At 38.6% G+C, this 21,045-nt stretch overlaps 1 protein-coding gene across 4 annotated transcripts in view; it reads right to left on the reverse strand.

Annotated features, from left to right (window-relative positions):
• Positions 1-21,045, reverse strand: part of hnf4a (hepatocyte nuclear factor 4, alpha) — a 173,927-nt gene that overhangs the window by 65,867 nt on the left and 87,015 nt on the right. For 2 of the 4 annotated variants that reach the window (XM_028812058.2, XM_028812057.2), the window contains exon 1: positions 11,205-11,463. The exons of 1 other annotated variant lie outside the window; for it this stretch is intronic. In XM_028812058.2, coding sequence (XP_028667891.1) covers positions 11,205-11,319 — 115 coding nt within the window. In that variant the 5' untranslated portion in view covers positions 11,320-11,463. Of the gene's footprint in view, positions 1-11,204; positions 11,464-21,045 lie in introns of those variants that run through there. One more of the 4 variants, XM_028812059.2, reaches the window with a different exon arrangement.

Here is a 21,045-nt window from a genome sequence, read left to right on the forward strand (position 1 = left end):
GGCAGTGCCCGCCTCGCTGTCCTCTTTCACCACTGCAGTATGTGGGCAGAGCCACGAGGGACATCTAGTCTTAAATAAGTGTACAATAGTTAATTTTATGTTATTTATTCATTTTTATCTCTCTATTATAAAAAAGAATCTTGCAACGAGATGTGATCTTTGGAAGAGAGATCTTTTGAAGAGATACAGAGAGACACTTTCACTTTCTGCAACACGGACAAGTCACGTCATACTTACAACCTTTGGAAGCAAGTCCCGTGATATACATGCAGAGCAGGTTAGAGATAATGGAAGTAGGAAAATTCGAAAGACTCAAAAAAATAATATTAAAGATCGCATTACTGGAACGGAAAATATTATTAAGTGAAATAACGGAACAGCGAAAAGAGATCGTAGACAAGGCAGTGAGACAAAAGGACAGGTGCTTTTAAACATTGGAAGCACCGCATGAAATGCAGATCACGCGGCACAGCATCAGCAGCAAGCCAGCAACTGATCGAGCAAAGAGGAGGTTAAAAAAACATTGTATTTGTTTCCCATTGTATCACCGTTTAAGAGGGGTTTCGGAGGAGCGGCCGTGTCTCCTCTTGACAATGGTGAATAGCGCTAGCAGGTTGGGGGGAAGAGTCTTACATAGTTTTAAATAATTTTTCTTAGTAATTATTTTCTTGACATCTTGTAAAGCATTTGGAACTATATTCTGTGTATAAAAATGTGCTATAGAAATGAATGTTGCTACTGTTTTTGTACAGGCCACAGATAAGGTGACAGAAACACCTCCTGGCCACTGGAGGACAAGTGACCAATTAATCTTTAGGCCATCTTGATCTTCTGTTAAAGGAAAAGGGATAATGCAAGGACAAACATCTTCAGGATACTACAGGACACCCATCCTGGTATAAAGATACACTGTGCTGTGATGTTTCCTATGTGAATGGGCAACCCAGGATTTGCCTGTAATGTTCAACAATTTAAGACCCCTTGAATTTACAGAAGTTCAGGGGTTTCTAAGATGTTAGCATTGAGTGGTGTACTTCACTTGGAAGTGACATATCCCCTTTATATACACCCAAGGTACTGTACGTGCAACTCTCTAATAAACCCATGACCTCACAGCGAGACTCAAAATTGAAATTATGGAAAAAAGTTTTGGAAAACCTGTCACACTGTTATAAATCAATCAGTGTCCATTATTGGGTTTGCTAGAAAAAAAGACTGAAATATGAAATCTGAGGAAAAATTTTGCTAGAGTGTTCCCTTCCGTTTCAGCCTTGACATGGCGTGCTTCTGCCAGCCCTACTCTGAACTAACTAGAGCTTCAGTGTCGGTCTGTGGTGGGGTGGTGTTAATGACGTTTACGTTAGCATAAGCTGACTCTGTAATGGAGAAAGGAAAACAAAGTTCTCTGCTGGAAAAAATTTAATTTGCTTTTAAAAGGTTCAAAAAGAACAATATAAATGTGCCAAAATGTTACAATTTATTCAAGGCTTTTCTTTTTTTGCTAAACTTTTATATTCTTCAGGTCTTTCTCTAGGTTTCTAGGCATGTGGGAACATGCTAAATTTTATTAGGTTGACTCCACAGTAATCTTATTTTACTTTCAGTTTCATTTTTAAAGTGTTACTTTTTTAATATTTTATATTTTTGTTGTTCCCACTCAGATATTGTCTTTCATGGGCACCACCATCTTGATTCTTGGAATAATCATTTCATTTTTAGCAACAGCCCCCATAGCCACCATGAGACAACCAGAAGTCATGATGTAAGGCATCATTAGGTCACCAGGACCAGGTTGTCCAAGATTGTGGATTCAAAATAAAATTCTCAGTGTGTATAATTTGAATTGAAAGGCTAGAGTTAAGACCTTTTGTAACTAATTTCAGATTCAGAGTTTTGGATAGTGCTAGGGATTTGGTGCACAGTTCAGTGCCTTTTGGGTTAAGAAGTATTGACCTGGTTTTAAGTTATGCATTTAGCTCTTACAAAGCATTTTTGTTTATTTTCATTTGGGTTTTCTTTTTATTTTTAACTCTTGTTTGTTTGACTTTGAGTTTCATTTCTCATTCTCCTGATCCCAACTTTTTCAGACATTTCTTCTTCTGTTGTTGATGGATGTGGCACACTTATTTTTCATCTGCTGTGTGTTTGTCATGTCTTTTTTAGATTAAAAAAAAAAAAAACTTTGCTAAACATCATGAATATTTCTTGTCACTTGTGTTCCTGACTTTGCTTTTGTCCTTCTAACTTTTGATTTTCATCCTGCTCTTTGGCTTTGTTTTGGCACTCATCAATCTCTCGGTTTTGACAAATTTCTGTTTCTAGTCTCTCCTCCAGTTTGCATCTTAAAACTTTTGCTGGTTTCCAGACAGAACAGTAATGAATAATTCTCTGTAATACCAGTTAGAATTATGAAGTAATGTGGCTTTCAATTGTAGGTTAAGCATTCGTGTGTGATGTTATTTTCCTACTTAAAATATGCACATCTGAATTGAGGGCACTCTTTATAGCAAATTGTATATTCAATAGTACTAGAATTTGTACAATGATAAGATTTTTGTATTAGGCCAACAAGAAAACACTAACAGGACCTCTCGATTACCACAATGTATTTTGCACACTCTATATACTCTTCTCAGCAGATGTTAAGCAAGTGAAGGGTTGTAAGTGTAGTAGGAACAAACATTCAGGTGGCAGAAGAAAGAGAGGTAAGACAGTGAGAATGAGAATGTGAATGTGAAGGGGGCAGTCCAGTGCTGCTACAATGTTAGAAATGTTCTTTTTTTTGTGTACACTTCAACTCTTTTTTTGTATCCAATAAAATACATTCTGACATCATATTTCATTCCTCTTGGGACGTTTCCAAACTGATCACATCTGGTCTATTTATTGCAATTGTGTCCTATAAAATATTATGAACTTTTCTCTCATCCTTATTGTAAAAGCATTTCCTGACAGATTCCCAAATGCGTCACACCCTATTCCTAGAAATCACAAAGGGAAAACGTCCTTAATAACAATGAATATAAGAAAGATTACAAACTATTTCTAAGATTGGATAACCTATCAAAAGCCACTCTACAAACAAAGCATGGAAGAATCAATGAAAGTGCAAATCCCTGCCAAACAATAGTCTTGGATCAGCAAGCCTATGGCTAAAGTTAAGCTTCACCACTATACCATTAGAAAAAAACGCTTTGTGGAAATAAAACTGACAGGAACCACTAAGAAGGATATACCAATGTTTGCCAAAAAGTACTTGACTGGTTGGTAAGCAGTGCTCTACTGACAAATAAATGGAATGTTTCAGGCTATTTGAAAACTGTTTGGATGAAAAATAATTAGTAAACTAAATAAGAACCGTCAGACACCTGTCGTGTGTAACGACAGCACTTTGCTAAATGATCCACCATCACTGAAAATTTACATGCCTTCTGCCTTCTGTCTGAAAATTCTAAAGGTGACATGTCTATCAGATAAAGCTGACACAAATACATCATATAGCAAAATGACAATCTAAAACATACAACATATTGTCCATTAGACAGGCCCAGATTGTTAGGATGTAAATATTGTTTGTAGCATTTGATTTATTTCTTATTTTACTTATTTATGTTTTTTTTTAATTTAATGTGATTGCTGTCAATATTGCTGTGATGCTGTTGAGTTGATGCTTACATGCTTAGCCATGATCATAAATACTGTAAAAACATTATTCTATATTAAGGACATACTCATTCATTAATGAGACCAATCCAGCTTCTTGGGTTTCCGGCATTAGGTTTTGGTTTTGATCTGATGACGTGTGGTCTACAGGACTGTTTGTTTAGTATATAGCAGCTGTGCTGCATCTGACTACTCTTCTCAATTCCCTTTAAAAATCTTTGCCTTAAAGTTGTGCAGATCATTTGCTTTGTTACCTTGAAGATGAAATTGTCTTGACATCGAGATATTTTCCATGATCTGCAGTGAGCAGAAAAACCTTCAACTACTAATTGCAATGATGATGAATACATTTTATATACATATATTTTTTATTATTTTATGGTTTTTACTTTGTACATTCTGTTTTGAAAGTTTTCTAATTATTTTGCTTTATTTCGTTTGTTTTTTGTTCCAGTCTCGTTTTATTTACATGAAGTGGTAGGATGTGTCATGTGCAGGGCCGGATTTATATGAAAAGAGGCCCTAGGCTATTCCACTTATGAGGCCCTTTCACCTTCCATTTTTAAGTTTGTAAATTACATGAGAGATAATAACATTTTGCTAACAATTTGAATGTAGGCCCCTCTTGATCTTGAGGCCCTAGGCTGAAGCCTAGTTAGCCTATAGGAAAATCCGGCCCTGGTCATGTGACCGTGATTGTTGCATTAATTACGTCATAGGATGTTTTCTCCAGCAGGGGGTGCTTGCTCCGTGGGAATGTGAACTACTTTAGAAATGCAGGACACATTTGAACTGGTATATATATACAGTGGAACCTCTAGATACGAGTTTAATTCGTTCCAGCACTGAGCTTGTATAGCGAATTTCTCGTATCTAGAACAAACTTCCCCATTGAAAATAATGGAAATCCAGTTAATCCGTTCCGCACCCCAAAAATATTAACATAAAAATCAATTTTCCTAACAAATAACACTGATAAATAACATATACTGTAGTCTACCTTTAATAAATAACACTGGTAAATAATATAACTGATTATTAAAAGAATCAAAACAGGTGTCCAAAGTGCAGTAGAGCATTCAATAAATCTTTAAATAAATAATCCTTAAAACAGTTGTGAAGTGGAGGTTTAAAATACACAAGAATAACAATCCTTCAACACGACGTTAAAACGTCAACAGGAAGCAGTCTTTAAAAAACAGATGACAATCCCCGGTGCTTCTTCTCTGTTAGCCTCAGCATCTCATCTGCTTCTCCCATGCGGGCTCTGCAACAGGCGAGACACTTAATGCAGCTGACCTTCTCTACACCGTCCTACTTCAGCTGTTTGGCTCGCCTGTTCAGCTACACGCGAGCCTGCACTCGCTCGCTCTCCCACACCGACTTCCTACTGCTGCTGCTTCCTGCCTCCTCCTGCAACCTCCGTTCGTTCTCTCTCCTCTTCTCTCCTCTCCTCTCCTCTCCCCTCCTCTCCTCTCCTCTCTTTTCTTTTACTTCTTCTCCCCCTTAACCGGCTCGCGCTTCTCTATATATGCGGGGAGGACATGGCAGCTGTAGCCCATCAGCCACAGGAACAATCATGGATGTGGGCAGTTTCCCACCTGTGCACTTAGGTGAGCAATGCAGACACCGCAGATCGCCCTGCGGCTCGCTACTGCTACCACGCCCCCTCGCTAAGCCGCGAGCTATACCCACAGCCTGGCTCGTGGCTCGTTACACGAGCCAATGCTCGTATTTAGATCTGAATTTTTCGCTCATACTTTCCTCTTATCTTGAATTTCTCGTATACAGAGGTGATCGTATCTCAAGGTTCCACTGTATATATATATATATATACTGTACATATATATATATGATTGAAATAGTTTTTTACTGTCAAATAATGCAAAGAGTATGCAACACGTGTTTTGCCCTAATTCTGGGCTCATCAGGCGTACACACTCACTGCACACCCCTCTTGGGGAATCGAACCTCGGCGCTAGAGGAAAAGCCTCTAACATTGCGCCACAGCATGTGGTTCGTTCATTTGACAGCATGTAGATCGGGGTAATTACATTCATGGCATTCGTAGTCTAAATCACAATCTGATTGCATGGGTGGTTACCTACCAGGTAACGCTTGTGGTTGGTCAGCAAGTGGGTTAACATCCGCCACGGTGCCCTCTTTCAGTTGCGAGAAGCAGATCATAGAATGGTGGAAATAGGGCGAAACATGTGTCATGTACTCTTTGCATTATTTGACAGTAAAAAACTATTTTCAACCATTCTATGATCTGCTTCTCGCAACTGAAAGAGGGCACCATGGTGGATGTTTGCCGACTTGCTGACCAATCACAAACGTTACCTGGTAGGTAACCACCCATACAATCAGATTGTGATTCAGACTACGAATGCCATGAATATATATATATATATATATATCCCTTCAGTAACTATGGCAGAAAATATCAGACGAGAAAAATATGGTACAGGATATAATGTATATATTTATATTTGTTTACATTTGTGATGGTATACATTTGATGTCGGTTCTGTGGCACTTTTTCTTTTGGTTGGATAAATTCTCTGAACGTCTTCCTAGAGATAATTAGCTTCAAAATAAGTAGGCCATAGTGTCAGACTTTGTTATGGTTTATTGAACTACTACCTTCTGTCTTGCCTTTTTTGTTTTAGTTGTCTGATCATTTTCCTGTTTTGGTCTCGAACTGGTCTCATTCTCATTACAATTCTTGAGTCATTTAATAATTTCCTGCTTATAAGCAATAATCCTTGATCTATGTGTTCATCATGACATTAAACATCAGAAGCAGTTTAACATTAACTGAGGGGCTGAAATGTGTTCACAGCAATATGTCACGTTTAACTGCAAGCATTGTAGTTACAGGTGGTGCAACCAGAACCTGCAACCAAAGAGGGAGATTACCTTGGATGCTGGATGACTTTCCATTGCAAAATAAATAATATTATTCTTGAAACTTCAAAGTTGAAAATTCAAAGTGGAGGTGGGATTACATCAGGGATTGGCTCTGAGCCCTTTCTTATATGCAATGGTGATGGACAGGACAGGAGTCCCCATGTTTGCTGATGATATTGTGTTCTGTAACGAGAGTAGGGAGCAGATTGAGGAGACCCTGGAGAGGTGGAGATATGCTTGAGAGAGGAGAGGAATGAAGGTCAGTAGGAATAAGACAGAATACATGTGTGTGAATGAGAGGGAGGTCAGTGGAATGGTTAGGATGCAGGGAGTAGAGTTGGTGAAGGTGGATGAGTTCAGGAGTACAGAGTAACAGGCAGTGTGGAAGAGAAGTGAAGAAGAGAGTGCAGGCAGGGTGGAATGGGTGGAGAAGAGTGTCAGGAGTGATTTATGACAGACGGAAATCATCAAGAGAGAAAGTAAAGGTCTACAGGACAGTAGTGAGACCAGCTATGTTATATGGGCTGGAGACGGTGGCACTGACCAGAAAGCAGGAGACAGAGCTGGAGGTTGGAGAGTTAAAGATGCTAGGATTTGCATTGGGTGTGATGAGGACGGATAGGATTAGGAACGAGTACATTAGAGGGTCAGCTCAAGTTGAACGGTTGGGAGACAAAGTCAGAGATGCTAAGGACAGAGGTGCCAGGCAAAAGGAAAAGAGGAAGGCCTAAGAGAAGTTTTATGGATGTGGTGAGATAGGACATACAGGTGATGGGTGTAACAGAGCAAGATGAAGATGACAGGAAGTGATGGAAAAAGATGATCCTCTATGGCAACCCCTAATGGGAGCAGTGGAAAGTAGAAGAAGATTCTCGAAACTGAATGTTATATGTTCATTTAAGTATTGTATATCTATTAGTAAAATCTGAAGATTTGATAAATCATCAAAGTCAAAAATTTAAAAAACAAATTTGAGAAAAGTTGAATATTATTTCTTTAATGACATGTTGAACAGATGTGTAAATACTAATTTTGGCTCAAATAGACATCATCATTTATACTGGATGTCAAGTAATGGAAGCTGATTTCAGTACTTGTTGTCCATCAATTGAAAATTAAAGCTGCCACATTTTTAGTGTTCATTGATTAAGTCAACGTTACCGCAGCTGCAAAGTGGGATTTCTTTTGAAATCCCCACCCAGTCCCTATTCAGACAGTGTCTGCATATTCACCTCATTAAGAATTAAGGTTTTGGCAATTCTGTATTGGCTAAAACTAAATCACTGTGTCAGTAATGCTCTGATGTCCCAACCAGGACTGGCTGTTTTCTTGCACCACTTGCTGCCATGATAAGCTGCGTCTCTCTGCAAACCTATAATACATAAAGATGGAGTTCAGATTATGAGTGGAAACTATTTTAATAATTACACATTTGTCATGTTTATAACCATCTTTTTTTCTCCAAAAATCAGCCAGACAAAAAAATTTAAAAGGTGATATGACACGCAGTATGAGATTTGAACTGTAAGGTAAAAAAGACGTCAAAAGACGGGAGGTGTTTGAGAGGTGACTCATGGGAAACTCCTGCAAATGATATGTTCAACTAACAATGGAGTGCTAAAAAGGACCGAGGAAGGAAGAACTTTTATACAACTGGAGAGGGCTTTACTTTCAAGGTGGGTCAATACCAAACAATTCTGGATACCTTACTATAAGGAAAGAAGTCAAAAGGAAAGCTAAGAATGATGATGGATTACATTGTACAGCAGAAGAGACAGGGGCAACTAAATCTGAAAGCAATGGACCAAAAAGGCTGGTGCTACTAGAAACCAGAGCCTAAATGCATATAGAAGGTACCACTACAGTTAAAGAGAGTAAAATATGTGCTTGTTTAATTAAATAATAGAGTCTTAAAAGGGTCCATCAAAGGCAAAGCAGAAATTCTGTAATAAACAAAACTGGAAAAAACTCGATATATCCTACAGGTCCTGACGACACAGGCTATGGGCCCTAACTATCAAATGGTGTGGCAAGCCTAGAGTCTTAGACACCATAAAAACACCCCATTCACCCCCAACTCTGTATCTTTCTCTATCTCTGATCACAGGTGAGAGATACAGAGTAGCAGAACAACTACAAGAACACTGGGACACAATTGGAAACTTAAGTGCATATTTGACACAAATGTTAGAATTTTCCTCCATGCAAAGAACCATAGACACAGTGAATAAATTACAGATGAGCTGCAGTGGAGAGCAGAACTTTAGGAACTTTCAAATCTCAAGTTGATGTTATTTTGAACAATCTAGGTGAATCGCGTGGATGAATATGTTGGATTGAATGGCCTGTTTTCATCACAGTTGTTCTAATTTTCTATTGTTCAATCTCTGTGTATACACAGAGGGGTCACAAGAATCTGTCAGTTCAGACTATATATGCTGTCTGAATTTGGTAAAGTGTATGCCTGTGTACCCTGTGTTATCCTGGTGAAGGTGCTACAAGAATGGAGTTGTGGAGTAGCAGCTCAGGTCTTTTGCTTGACATTAAGTGTGAGCACTGAACTCTACTAAGACTGTGATTGTCTGCTATTAAAGTTTTGATTTTCATGGACAGGTTATCAAGGTGCATCTAAGAACTGGAACCTTGTAGCTCTGCTGTTTGCAGATAACGTTATCCTCATGGTCTCACAAGACTGTGACCTGTAGTGCTTATTTGAAAGAATGCAACCCTGTTAGCAACCCTGTTATGGTTCTCTCCTTGAAGTGATTGGCTTGTACCCTAAAGGTGAATGGTGAACAGCTGTCACATACAGAGGAGTTTAAGTACTTCAGAGTCATCTTCACAAATGGGAGCAGAGGTAACTGTGAGATTGACCAATGCAATTAATTTGTCCTGTGGCGGTTTAACAGATGTTGCACAGAACTGTGGTGGTGAAGTTAAATCTTGTGACAAAGCTTTTGATTTACTAGACAGTCTGCATCCTGACTTTCACTTGCAGTGCCTATGAAAAGTTTTTACCTTCTTTTGCATTTTTAAATGTGATTGTTATACAACTTTGAATTACAGTGGAATAAATCTGGCTTTTTGACATTGATCAACAGATAAAGACTATTTCAAAATAGTCTAAATTAAATACAAATATAAAGCACAAAATTATCAATTGCATTAAGTAATTCATATACTTTAGTATGACACCAGTCATCACTGGTGCAGCCCACATGGTTTTACAAATCACAGAATTAATTAAATGGAGATCATTGGTCTGGGGTTTCAGCTGACTGTCATATAAATGCACTTGAATGTGCCAGGGCCAGTCTGTGGTGAGACCGTATAGTGGCCCACCCAAGACAATGAAGACACAAGGATGCTCCATGAAAGTCCAAGAAAATGCAATTGAAAAGCACAATGTAGGGCACAGAGTGGATTTAGGACATTTATGTTATATTACGTAAGATGCAGTAAAAGAATCATACACTGAAGCATGTTTTTGCTAATAAAATACATAAACCACAAAAGCAGCTGATAATCGGTGTCTGATTGCTAAAGAAGCCAATATGCAAGGCATTTAAGTAAAATGTATTTACTTGTAACTGTATCTTTAGAAATGACCAGCAAATTTTAAAATCAAGTACAATTGTCTGGTTTATATGAAATAATAATACATGTGGGGATCTTCAAAAAGATGACAGGGTCAGGTTGGCATTACAGTACTTAGGATTTTAGTATTGTCCTTTAGTCAGTTTTAGAAATGAAACTGGCCAGATATGAAAGTCTAAACTTTCTCTACACGCCACAGGCTGTGATAATGCAACAACTTACATTTTCACATCCACTAATCTATTATACAAATCCATCTTAATCCATTTTTTAAGTGAAGGGGAGCTGGTGCCTAGGCAGAAACCAACCCTAAAGAGGGTGCTAGTGAACTTCAGCGCATACTCATACCCTATCTTCATCATACTGCACATGGACAATTTAGTAAAGCAAATTAACCTAACACACTGACTTGAGATTCAAGAGGAAAAATAGGAATACCCTGAGGATAAATAACACAGACACGGAGAAAACACGCAGGTAATGACCAGAATTCAAACCTGGGACTGAATTTTGTATGTGAAATAGAAATATAAGTGAAGTCTGTGATGGTCTTAGGAGGCACGCTCTATCTATCTATCTATCTATCTATCTATCTATCTATCTATCTATCTATCTATCTATCTATCTATCTATCTATCTATCTATCTATCTATCTATCTATCTATCTATCTATCTATTAGGATCCAGCCTTGAATCAAATGCCAACCTATCAATGGACACATTCACACACATCCTCAACCCTCATTCATTCTAGGCCAGTATGGAGTTGCCAACCAACCTAATTTACACATCTTTGATATTTATCTATCTGAAAAAAAAAACAAATTCCAACTCAAAATTACAAAGTGGCCAAGTTCCAACCCCATATTCAAGCTTTAGATGTGAAGCAGCAGCAGTTCTATCTATATATCTATCTATTTATCTAACTATCTATGGAGGTAAAGAGCAGGGGCATAACAGAAACAATCAAAAAACCTCTTGATCTTACTAGGTGTAAAAAACAAAAAGTTCATACAGTATGACCCACTCACCGCTGCCCATTGCAAGCACTTGCATGTTTTCAAACTCCAGAGTCGTATATGCAGGGTCTAAGGCTTCGCTGTAATCTGGCATGTCCATGTCAATCAGGGCCTTTGAGAGACGCATTATCCCGTCGGCACACTCAGTTTGGAGCGGTCTCTTATGGAGGCGACTGTAGTCAGTTGCTTCAGGTGTCTCTTTTTCACTCTCTCTGGACCTGACTGTGCGGACAGGCTGTCCACTGAATTCTGACTCAGGAGATCAGCTGGTTCTTAGGCCTATAATCTTTAGAGGTGGAGGGATCTGCTTGTTAATATTTAACCCTGCCTCAGTTTGGTACATCAGCTTGTTTTTGAGAGATAGCAGAACTGAGTTTTTTTTTTGATGTTTATTGTTTTAATGACATGTAGTTCAGTAATGCCTTGTTTGCTGATATCAGCTACTGAATGTTTAATATTTGTCAAAGTAATCCAACTTTTTGAACAAACAGGGACAGTGCTTACAAATTCATCCCGCCTTGTTCCTTTTTCCACAAAAGCACACCAGCCAAAGCAGATACATTGAATGTTGGATAAGCTTTCCGGGGATGTTAAATGTAGCACTAATTTTACTTTTTGATGGCCTACCTTCTGAGCATTTTGTCCAATACACAACTGTCCAGCAACATCCATCTATTTTCCAACCCGCTGAATCCGAACACAGGGTCACGGGGGTCTGCTGGAGCCAATCCCAGCCAACACAGGGCACAAGGCAGGAACCAATCCACAACCACTTTGTAATAGATTTTTACAGATTTTTCAGGTTTGTTTGCTTGATTTAAATCCAATAATAATATGAAAAGTCTTTAAAAACTGTCAGATTACCTTCAGAGGCTTTTAAGTTTATATTCGTAGTATATGTTATTTTCATCGTTTAGATTTCTTTTATTAAAGTTTACTAGCCATGAAGTTGATAAGTTCACTCACACTGTGACCAGTCTCAAGATGTAAGTTTTGAAAAAAAAAAAAGAAAAAACTTACACACACAAAACTATTATTAGCCAAAAACAAGTGGTGCCATGGTTAGAGCTGATTCAAGAACTCAGCATCGTGGGTTAAAATCCTCCATGTTAACTCTGTGGACTTTGCATGTTTTACTTTAACTTGAGTGGATTCTGATTCTGGTGATTCCAAACTGGCTGCTTTGTGATTGTGTGTGTGTGTGTGGGTGTGTGTGTGTGTGTGTGCGTGTGCGTGTGTGTGTGTGTGGGTGTGTGTGCGTGTGTGTGCGTGTGCGTGTGTGTGTGCTCTGCAATGGACTGGCACACTGTTTCCTGCCTTGTACTAAGTGCTTCTAGGATAGTCTTGTGACCTTAACTGAATTTCGTGTGTTTCAGAATGATATGATAAGTTGGTGCAAAGGCCAGAAACAAACATTTCCTGGGAAATAAATTGAATCAGTCACTCTAAAATGTGTGTGGTTAGCAATGGACTGTCCAGGAATGATCCAGTAAGGAAAGGAAGTGATCTAGTCCCAGAGATCCTGAAATGTATTAATGAGGTTTGAGAATTCATGCATGCATTCAGCAATGTGTAAAACTGTCAGACAGCTACAGCTTCATTGATCCCACTCAGGATTTAGTGAGCTTAGAAAATATCATGCTGTGGTATAGTATGGTGTTAATTTCTGCATTGCTTGATTAAAAAAACAAAAAGAATGATTTCATTAATACAAAGGAAGCACAAAAGGGAATGACTATAGGGAAAGCACAAAATATCAAAGTAAACAAAACATAAATCTATCAGACATTTGTCCACCAGACCATACATTGTCAGTCAGAGGGGGAAAGCGTGCCCTTCCATTTTTCTCCCTCTTTCTCTGCCTTTTTTAATAGATAGATAGATAGATAGATAGATAGATAGATAGATAGATAGATAGATAGATAGATAGATAGATAGATAGATAGATAGATAGATAGATAGATAGATAGATAGATAGATAGTGTTCCCCTTAATATGCCTGGCCTTGTTCCTCCATGCAAGTGAACCTTTGCATAACTCACCACTTGATTTTGGACTTAATACTCCAAAGCAACTTACAAGCCCTTAAATCTTTTCTTGGAGTTGCTTTAGGTGTAAGAATTAGGACAAATACCATTGGACAAAGAACACCCAAGATTCTAAGTCTCAGAATATTATAGATAGATAGATAGATAGATGCCCTCAGGGTGGCACGGTGGCGCAGTGGGTAGCGCTGCTGCCTCGCAGTTGGGAGATCTGGGGACCCGGGTTCACTTCCCGGGTCCACCCTGCGTGGAGTTTGCATGTTCTCCCCGTGTCTCTGTGGGTTTCCTCCAGGCGCTCCGGTTTCCTCCCACAGTCCAAAGACATGCAGGTTAGGTGGATTGGTGATTCTAAATTGACCCTAATGTGTGCTGGGTGTGTTTGTGTGTGTCCTGTGGTGGGTTGGCACCCTGCCCAGGATTGGTTCCTGCCTTGTGCCCTGTGTTGGCTGGGATTGGCTCCAGCAGACCCCTGTGACCCTGTGTTCGGATTCAGCAGGTTGGAAAATGGATGGATGGATGGATAGATGTTCTCATCTATCTTTAAAGTGGTTGACTACGTTCTGCTTGATCAATTCAATAAGATGACAGTTTGTCCAACTGCCGCAGCTATCTACTTTGCAGCTTGGTGGTTTCTTGTTCATCTCCTGCTAACTAAATATCTTATTGTCCTGGTGCTCCTTTAGAATTTCTGCTTTTACTGCCTCTTGGTTGTGCCCCTCAGTCTGAGTGTCTTTCTCTGTAATGAAGTGGAGTAAAAGTTGAATAAAAAGGAGCAAGTTTTCTTATTAATGATATAGCTGAAAGTTCGCAGACACAACAGCCCTCAAAGAACAGTAATTGATATCATGTGCTTTCTGCTTATGCAATTATATTTATTCATATTGTCTTTTTAGCTGCTTTCACATGAAAATTTTAAAGTTTTTCTTTCCATGTACCAAGAATTTGTAATGGCTTTTGTAGATAAAATAGGTGCCACAATCTAAAAGTGCTATATTTACAGTAAAGTTTGGCTTTAATGAATGACATAAAAAAAAAACTTGCTATGAATTAACATGAACTCACATTTTGAAAGTATTATATGTCAAGAACATGTTTAATAGATAATTGCAAATTGAAAGTAAATTTAAATTAATTTCTATTAAGGGAAGCATAGTATTCTGGCGGGTGCTGCTTCCTGCTCCTCTTCTTTGTGTAGGTTTATCTCCAGGTATGCTGATTTTCCTTCCACAGCACCAAACAGGTTTTGGTTAGGTTAGGTTTGGTGTTGATGAGTGTGTGAGTGGGCCTTGCAAAGGCTTTCTCCTGTCTTCTGCCCAGTGTTGCTGTGTATGGCTTCAACTTCTCTAAAACCCTGAATTAGATAAAGCAAGGGTTGCATGCACAGTTGTATGTTTGGATATTCATTTCTATTGAGGTAAGCACTTCAAGTATAAACAAATCTAGTCAAGCAGGGCAGTTAATGATGTCTCAGTTTGTTCGTTGACACAGTCACACCATGTTGCCCTTTAGTGGTCACACACACTTAGCCTGGCTAATTGTCCCTTCCCATCCAATCTACACCACCCAGCAGTTGCTTAAAATGCCTGAAAATGAGGAGGCAAATGTAGCGTCCAAAATCGCCTCATTGTTTTTTGAATAAGGGTCCAATTAGGCGAGGCAAGCACTCAACAGTTATTTTACACACACTTAAAATGGATTTACTGTCTCACAACTTTCTTTTAATTACTGTGAAAACCAAACTGAGAGTAGAAGTGTATGTGTACATCCAGATTATCAGAATAAAATGAGGGTAAAATTTGTAATCTCATAAACATAACACTAAAAAGCTGAAATCAGCTCTGATGTAGGATCATGTGGATTAAGAAATTATGAATGATTTGTTAAAGGTGTGTTTCCAATTTTGAATATGCAATAATTTAGCCTTGATGAGTACACAGTTACTTCAGGGTGTTTTCTGTGTCTAATTCCTAAATGACTGCACCTCAGGTGACCATTCCATAAAATGGCAGATGTTTTCTGATGACGCTGGCCTGATCAGCCTGATCCTTTTGCTATGGAGTGATTCTTTATTTTTTCTTTATGGGCTTTTTTGGTATATTTTACTGTGGATTTTGCAACCTATTTGGGGTTTTGATATGTGTTGATTACAAATCCATGAACAGTTTTTGAATATAATTGTAACTGTAATTATTATTTAAATCAATTATAAATATTTTTGTACCGTTTTAGGTTGCACAAATGCTGCAATTTGTTAATTTTTTCTTTGGAGATGTTTGGAGGTAGGCAGCATGTGAAATCATTAATCTATTTTTCATCGGAAATTACAGATCTTTCTTTATAAAACTGTACCTGTTAATAGTCTTCAAGCTAGATTTCCCTAATTCATGTTTGCTTCACATTATGGTTTCTAGTTTCTCCCAGTAACAACCTCTATTTTTGTTTTCAACTAAGTCTCTTTTTCTAGTAACATGGAACAACACCCTAGTACTGTTCCTTACATATTGAATTCTACCTGAGTACAACAGGGTTGAAGTTCTGTTTCAGTATGTGGGGAAGGATGAATCTGATGATCCATAAAATTTTAATTCACAACTGTCCTTAAGCGTAGATGGTTATTAACTCATGCACATATTCCAATTGTTTTTTGTGCATTGATACACCTTTTTAACATACATTTATGCTCATCGGTTCATGCATTTTTCCTAAGTTAATTCTGCATTCATCTGTCTATTATTTTGTAATTAAATAAAGGTCTCTAATGAAAAAGAAAAAATTTAAATAATTTTCTAATACTTGCAGACATTTTGTTGAACTATGTGATATGTGTTGTGTTTGTACTGGTAGTACGATGCCCACTTTATTATGCTCTTCATGATGATTGCAGTCTTAAGATGGGGATTTACTTAACATGGGATATACAGGTGGCAGGATGAGAAATCATCACAGTGAGAAAACAATGTCTGGTTTCGCTGTGTTGTGAGTTGAGGTAAGAAAGAAATTTTTGCATTCTGATGCTGTCGTAAGGTGCAAAAAAAAAAAAAAGACGGCAACAGTGACACAGATGATGTTATATGAGACCTTTAAATGTATCGCGTCATTACAAAGGGGAATATTCAACGCTTGTATTACCTATGCAAGAAATGGATGAAGAAAAGCACCATGAATACATTCACATGCTAGCATTTAAGTTTGATAAGTTGCTTCACCGCATCGAACCATAAATCAAACATCAAAGCACACACATTGATTCTGTTGGAGCTGCGATACAGCTTTCCATCACACTGCGTTATCTTGCAACTAACTGAATCCCCACTTCTTTTCTCAGACATTTTCAGCTTTGCTCTAATTTATCTGTCTAAAATTTGCTTTCTTTTAGTTTTGCAGATTTCCACATCCACTTTCAAAGAGCTGGCGATTTGATACCAGTTGTTCTGACAGGCATGTCTGCCACTATGGAGACGTTGATAGTAAATAATGAAGCTAGCATCACGTTGAACCAAGTGTGCCCGACAGATTTTTCCTGGTATTGCAACTGGCACACAAATCGTGTTAATTTCTGATTATGTGCTCATAGGACGCATCAAAAGAGAGCAGGAAATGCGTGGCAGCCATGATGTGTGCACGTAAGCATTCTGAGAGTCAAGTATAAATCCAGCTTTACAGGTGCTTCGGAGATAGAGTCAATTTTGTGTACATTCCTACCTGTGTATATTCAGATGCATTTGAAGAAGATAGGAAGACTCGATCGCCTGGGAACAGTTAGGGTGGGTTTTCTGTGCTTACATCTATAATAATAATAATTCTTTACATTTATATAGCACTTTTCTCACTACTCAAAGCGCACTCCACACAGGGAGGACCCAGGAAGCGAACCCACAGTCTCCTTACTGCAAAGCAGCAGCACTACCACTGTGCCACCTGCGTGGTACATAATGCTGCATTTTCAGGAGTCTTTGTACGGGAAATATGCTGAATGTAATATTTAAAAAAATGAACAGTGGCCTTAGAATATACATTAATTGATTTTATGGACTGTTGCAAAAGTGCCTTTTGAGGGTCAGATATTCAAGAATTTACTAGAACAAATCATCTGGTACCATAGCTCACCATTTGTTTTTGTGCATTAAACATTCAGTAAAGAAAGTAATTTTTTTATGATCCAGAACCCTAAAATGCATCACAACTACCCCCAATGCTCTAAGATCATGTAAATAAAGCCTACTACTGAAAATCAATGGAAAATTCATATAATGAGATGAAGGCTTACGTAAAAAGAAAAATAATAAAAACTAAAAGCAATTTTTAAGCCCGACAGCCACACACGGCTTTTAGGTAATGGTTGGCACATCCATTGTTCCAAGCACTAGCTCAAAAATAAGCATTAACTCTACACTATGAGTAATTTATGTTCCTTTTTTTGCGATTTTCCTAAAAAAAAACCTAACCAGAAGCAAGGACATTAATGCAATAAATTAGTATTTTTAAAATTACAATAGAGAAGATTCTCCAAACACCAGCTGCACCTCACTCTCTCCAGATTATGTGCAGTATAATCATTCACACTTGTGGAAACCAAGGACAGAGATATGACAGACATAGCTGACCTAAGAGAAGAAGAAGACTTACAAAAAGGGAGAGATTACAGATTAAGGTTTAGAGTGCGCTAACATGAATACATTTGAATACACTGTTTTCATTATAAAAATGTTTTGTCTATACTAGCATTTTTATATGGTTTTTGGAGAAGTTTAGCATCCACACTGAAACATGAGAAATGTTTCTTATTGGATATATGTGGATTATCACCTTTTATTAACTATTAACCACCTACACCTGAACACCAGCAAAACCAAGGAGCTGGTGGTGGATTTTAGGAGGCCCAGACCCCTAATGGACCCCGTGATCATCAGAGGTGACTGTGTACAGACCTATAAATACCTGGGAGTGCAGCTGGATGATAAATTAGACTGGACTGCCAATACTAAGATGTTGCAGATGTTCTATCAGACGGTTGTGACGAGCGCCCTCTTCTACGCAGTGGTGTGCTGGGGAGGCAGCATTAAGAAGAAAGACGCCTCTCGCCTGGACAAACTGGTGAGGAAGGCATGCTCTATTGTAGACACGGAGCTGGACAGTTTGAAATCTGTGGCAGAGCGACGGGCGCTGAGCAGGCACCTATCAATTATGGAAAATCCACTGCATCCACTAAACAGTGTCATCTCCAGACAGAGGAGCTGCTTCAGCGACAGACTGCTGTCACCGTCCTGCTCCTCTGATAGACTGAGAAGATCGTTTCTGCCCCAAACTATGCGACTCTTCAATTCCTCCCGGGGGGGTAAACGTTAACATTTAACATTATACAAAGATATTGTCTGTTTTTACATGCATTATTATCAATCTTTAATTTAATATAGTTTTTTTTATCAGTAAGGTGCTGCTGGAGTATGTGAATTTCCCCTTGGGATTAATAAAGTATCTATCTATCTATCTATCTATCTATCTATCTATCTATCTATCTATCTATCTATCTATCTATCTATCTATCTATCTATCTATCTATCTATCTATCTATCTATCTATCTATCTATCTATCTATCTATCTATCTATCTATCTATCTATCTATCTATCTATCTATCTATCTATCTATCTATCTATCTATCAGACAAAAGTGCTGTGTGTGTAGTTAAGGAGCAAATCCAAAGTGAAGCAAAATGCTGAAAGAACAAAGAAGAAACAAACTGAACTGCTTTGTGAGGACAGACGATAAAGTTCAACTGCTTTTCAAGGTTACAAACAATTATAAAATTGATAAAATCTTGCAAAATATACAGTGCACTAAAAGTCCTGTTGAAATAAATAGAGAGAACATTTGAGCATTTCAAGACACATTACCTGTGAAAGGACAATCTGGACAGTAAAGAATATAACACGGGGGCCAAAGCTGACGTCAGTGTCTGATCACATGACAGTATTGTCAGCAATTTCCCATTCACACTGTTATATGAGACCTGTCATTTTCAAATTTACACACATTTGAAAATATTTTCAGTGGTTGTTTTCAGTGTGGAGGGAAGGTAACAAAAATTAAAAAGATGTAATTTCAAAGGTATTCATTTTAGTGTGGATCTAGATCTCAGACTAGGATCTAGGCACCAAACATCAGCTCCCAATCTGCTGTGTAGCACCTTGCCATTTACATATACAGGAGCCAAATGACCTAAAAATCCTCACTACAGAAAGCTCAAGCAAAAATTGATTAAAGTAAGAGGTGTGATGAATGGCCAGGTCCCATGCTGTGTATGTTCAGCCATGGACAGCTCAGTACCTCCCCCGGGGTACTTGGTGGCAGCCTCCCTGGCCAACGCTGATTCCCCAACCTCCCGCAGGGCTCCATGGGAGATGGAGTCCTCCACAGCTTGGCTGGGGCCCAAGGTGGCCGCTAGGGGGGGGTTTCTGTCTACTTCCAACAGCCCGGCTGGAAGAATCTACAGCCTCACCCGGAAGTGCAATTAGGACCAGGTGGTCAAGCACCTGGAACGCTTCCGGGTGGGTTATAAAAAGGGCCAGCCACCACCACTCGAGAGCCAGAGTCCGGAGGAGCAGGACTAAGCCTGAGGAGGAGTGGTGGTGCCAGAAGAAGGGTTGTTGTGATTACTGTGAGTGTTTTGGGACTGTGTGGGGCCTGTGGGATACGGGGAAGGCGTGCCCCATGGCTGAATAGAAATAAAAATCTGTTTATTTAAGTACGTGCCTCTGCGTCAGTCTGTGCCGGGTCAGGCGCTATATAGCGCCTTTCACAGAGGTTTTCCAAAAATTAAAGGAAAACCTCTATTGCTGGATTGATTTGAACTAGAACTTCAATAGCGTAAAATGCTCTAGTTGACTTTTCATTGTGCAGAAATCGTTAAATCAGCATACAGAATGCTAACTTATATAGTACATTGTCTGCATACGAGTCAAGAGCATATTGGATTAAGGTGTACAACGGGCTTAATGTAAAGTCAACGCAAAGTGCCTGAGGACTATCACGAGTGAGAGATGAAAGGACAGCAAGAAAATATAGTCAAAAAGACCAGAAACAAGAACAAGGGCAAAACCAAGAAACAAACAAAAGAAACAAACAAACTTAGCACTAGGGTTCACTTGAATTAGAAATTAACTATCACTGAAGAGAATGAGAGTATTTTTGTATCCACCTTAGGATAACGCAGTATGCATCTGCCATCCTATTTATTATGCTATGATTATGGTCACATGATCACAGCAAACAGTTTAATAAATATGGGAAAACACTTTTTTATTACACAAAAAAACACAAAACAAATGACAGATTAATATTCTGGATCCATCACAGCCCCAAATAATTTAAAAATATCCAAAGGATGGTGGCTAGACTGATTCCAACATGATTGGAGGAGCTACAAGGAAAGACTATAGGAGCTGCATGGTGCTTAACAGGACACATGCCAGAACTGCTTATAATCATGACAAGACTCAGTGTGGTTAATGCCAGCCAGTCCTTATTATTTTCAAGAAGGCTGGGGTTACAGAGAAAGCTGAGCTAGTGAAGGTTCCTTCATACCGAAAATTGTAACGTAAATTAGTTACCTAGTAATTTAAGTAAAAGAAGGAATCTGAGCCATTTAAATCCATTTTGGAAAACTCTATGCGATTAGTGTCTGAGTCGCTCGTGTGCTCATTTGACCTTCCCAGGTTGTTAAAGGCAGAGTCATTATTTGGAAAAGCCCTTTGCAGATCAATTAAGTTATCATCAGACAATGAATTATGCCTGCATTATGTGCTTCAA

This window comes from Erpetoichthys calabaricus, chromosome 10 (assembly GCF_900747795.2).
Source record: "Erpetoichthys calabaricus chromosome 10, fErpCal1.3, whole genome shotgun sequence".
Classification (NCBI taxonomy): Eukaryota; Metazoa; Chordata; class Cladistia; order Polypteriformes; family Polypteridae; genus Erpetoichthys; species Erpetoichthys calabaricus.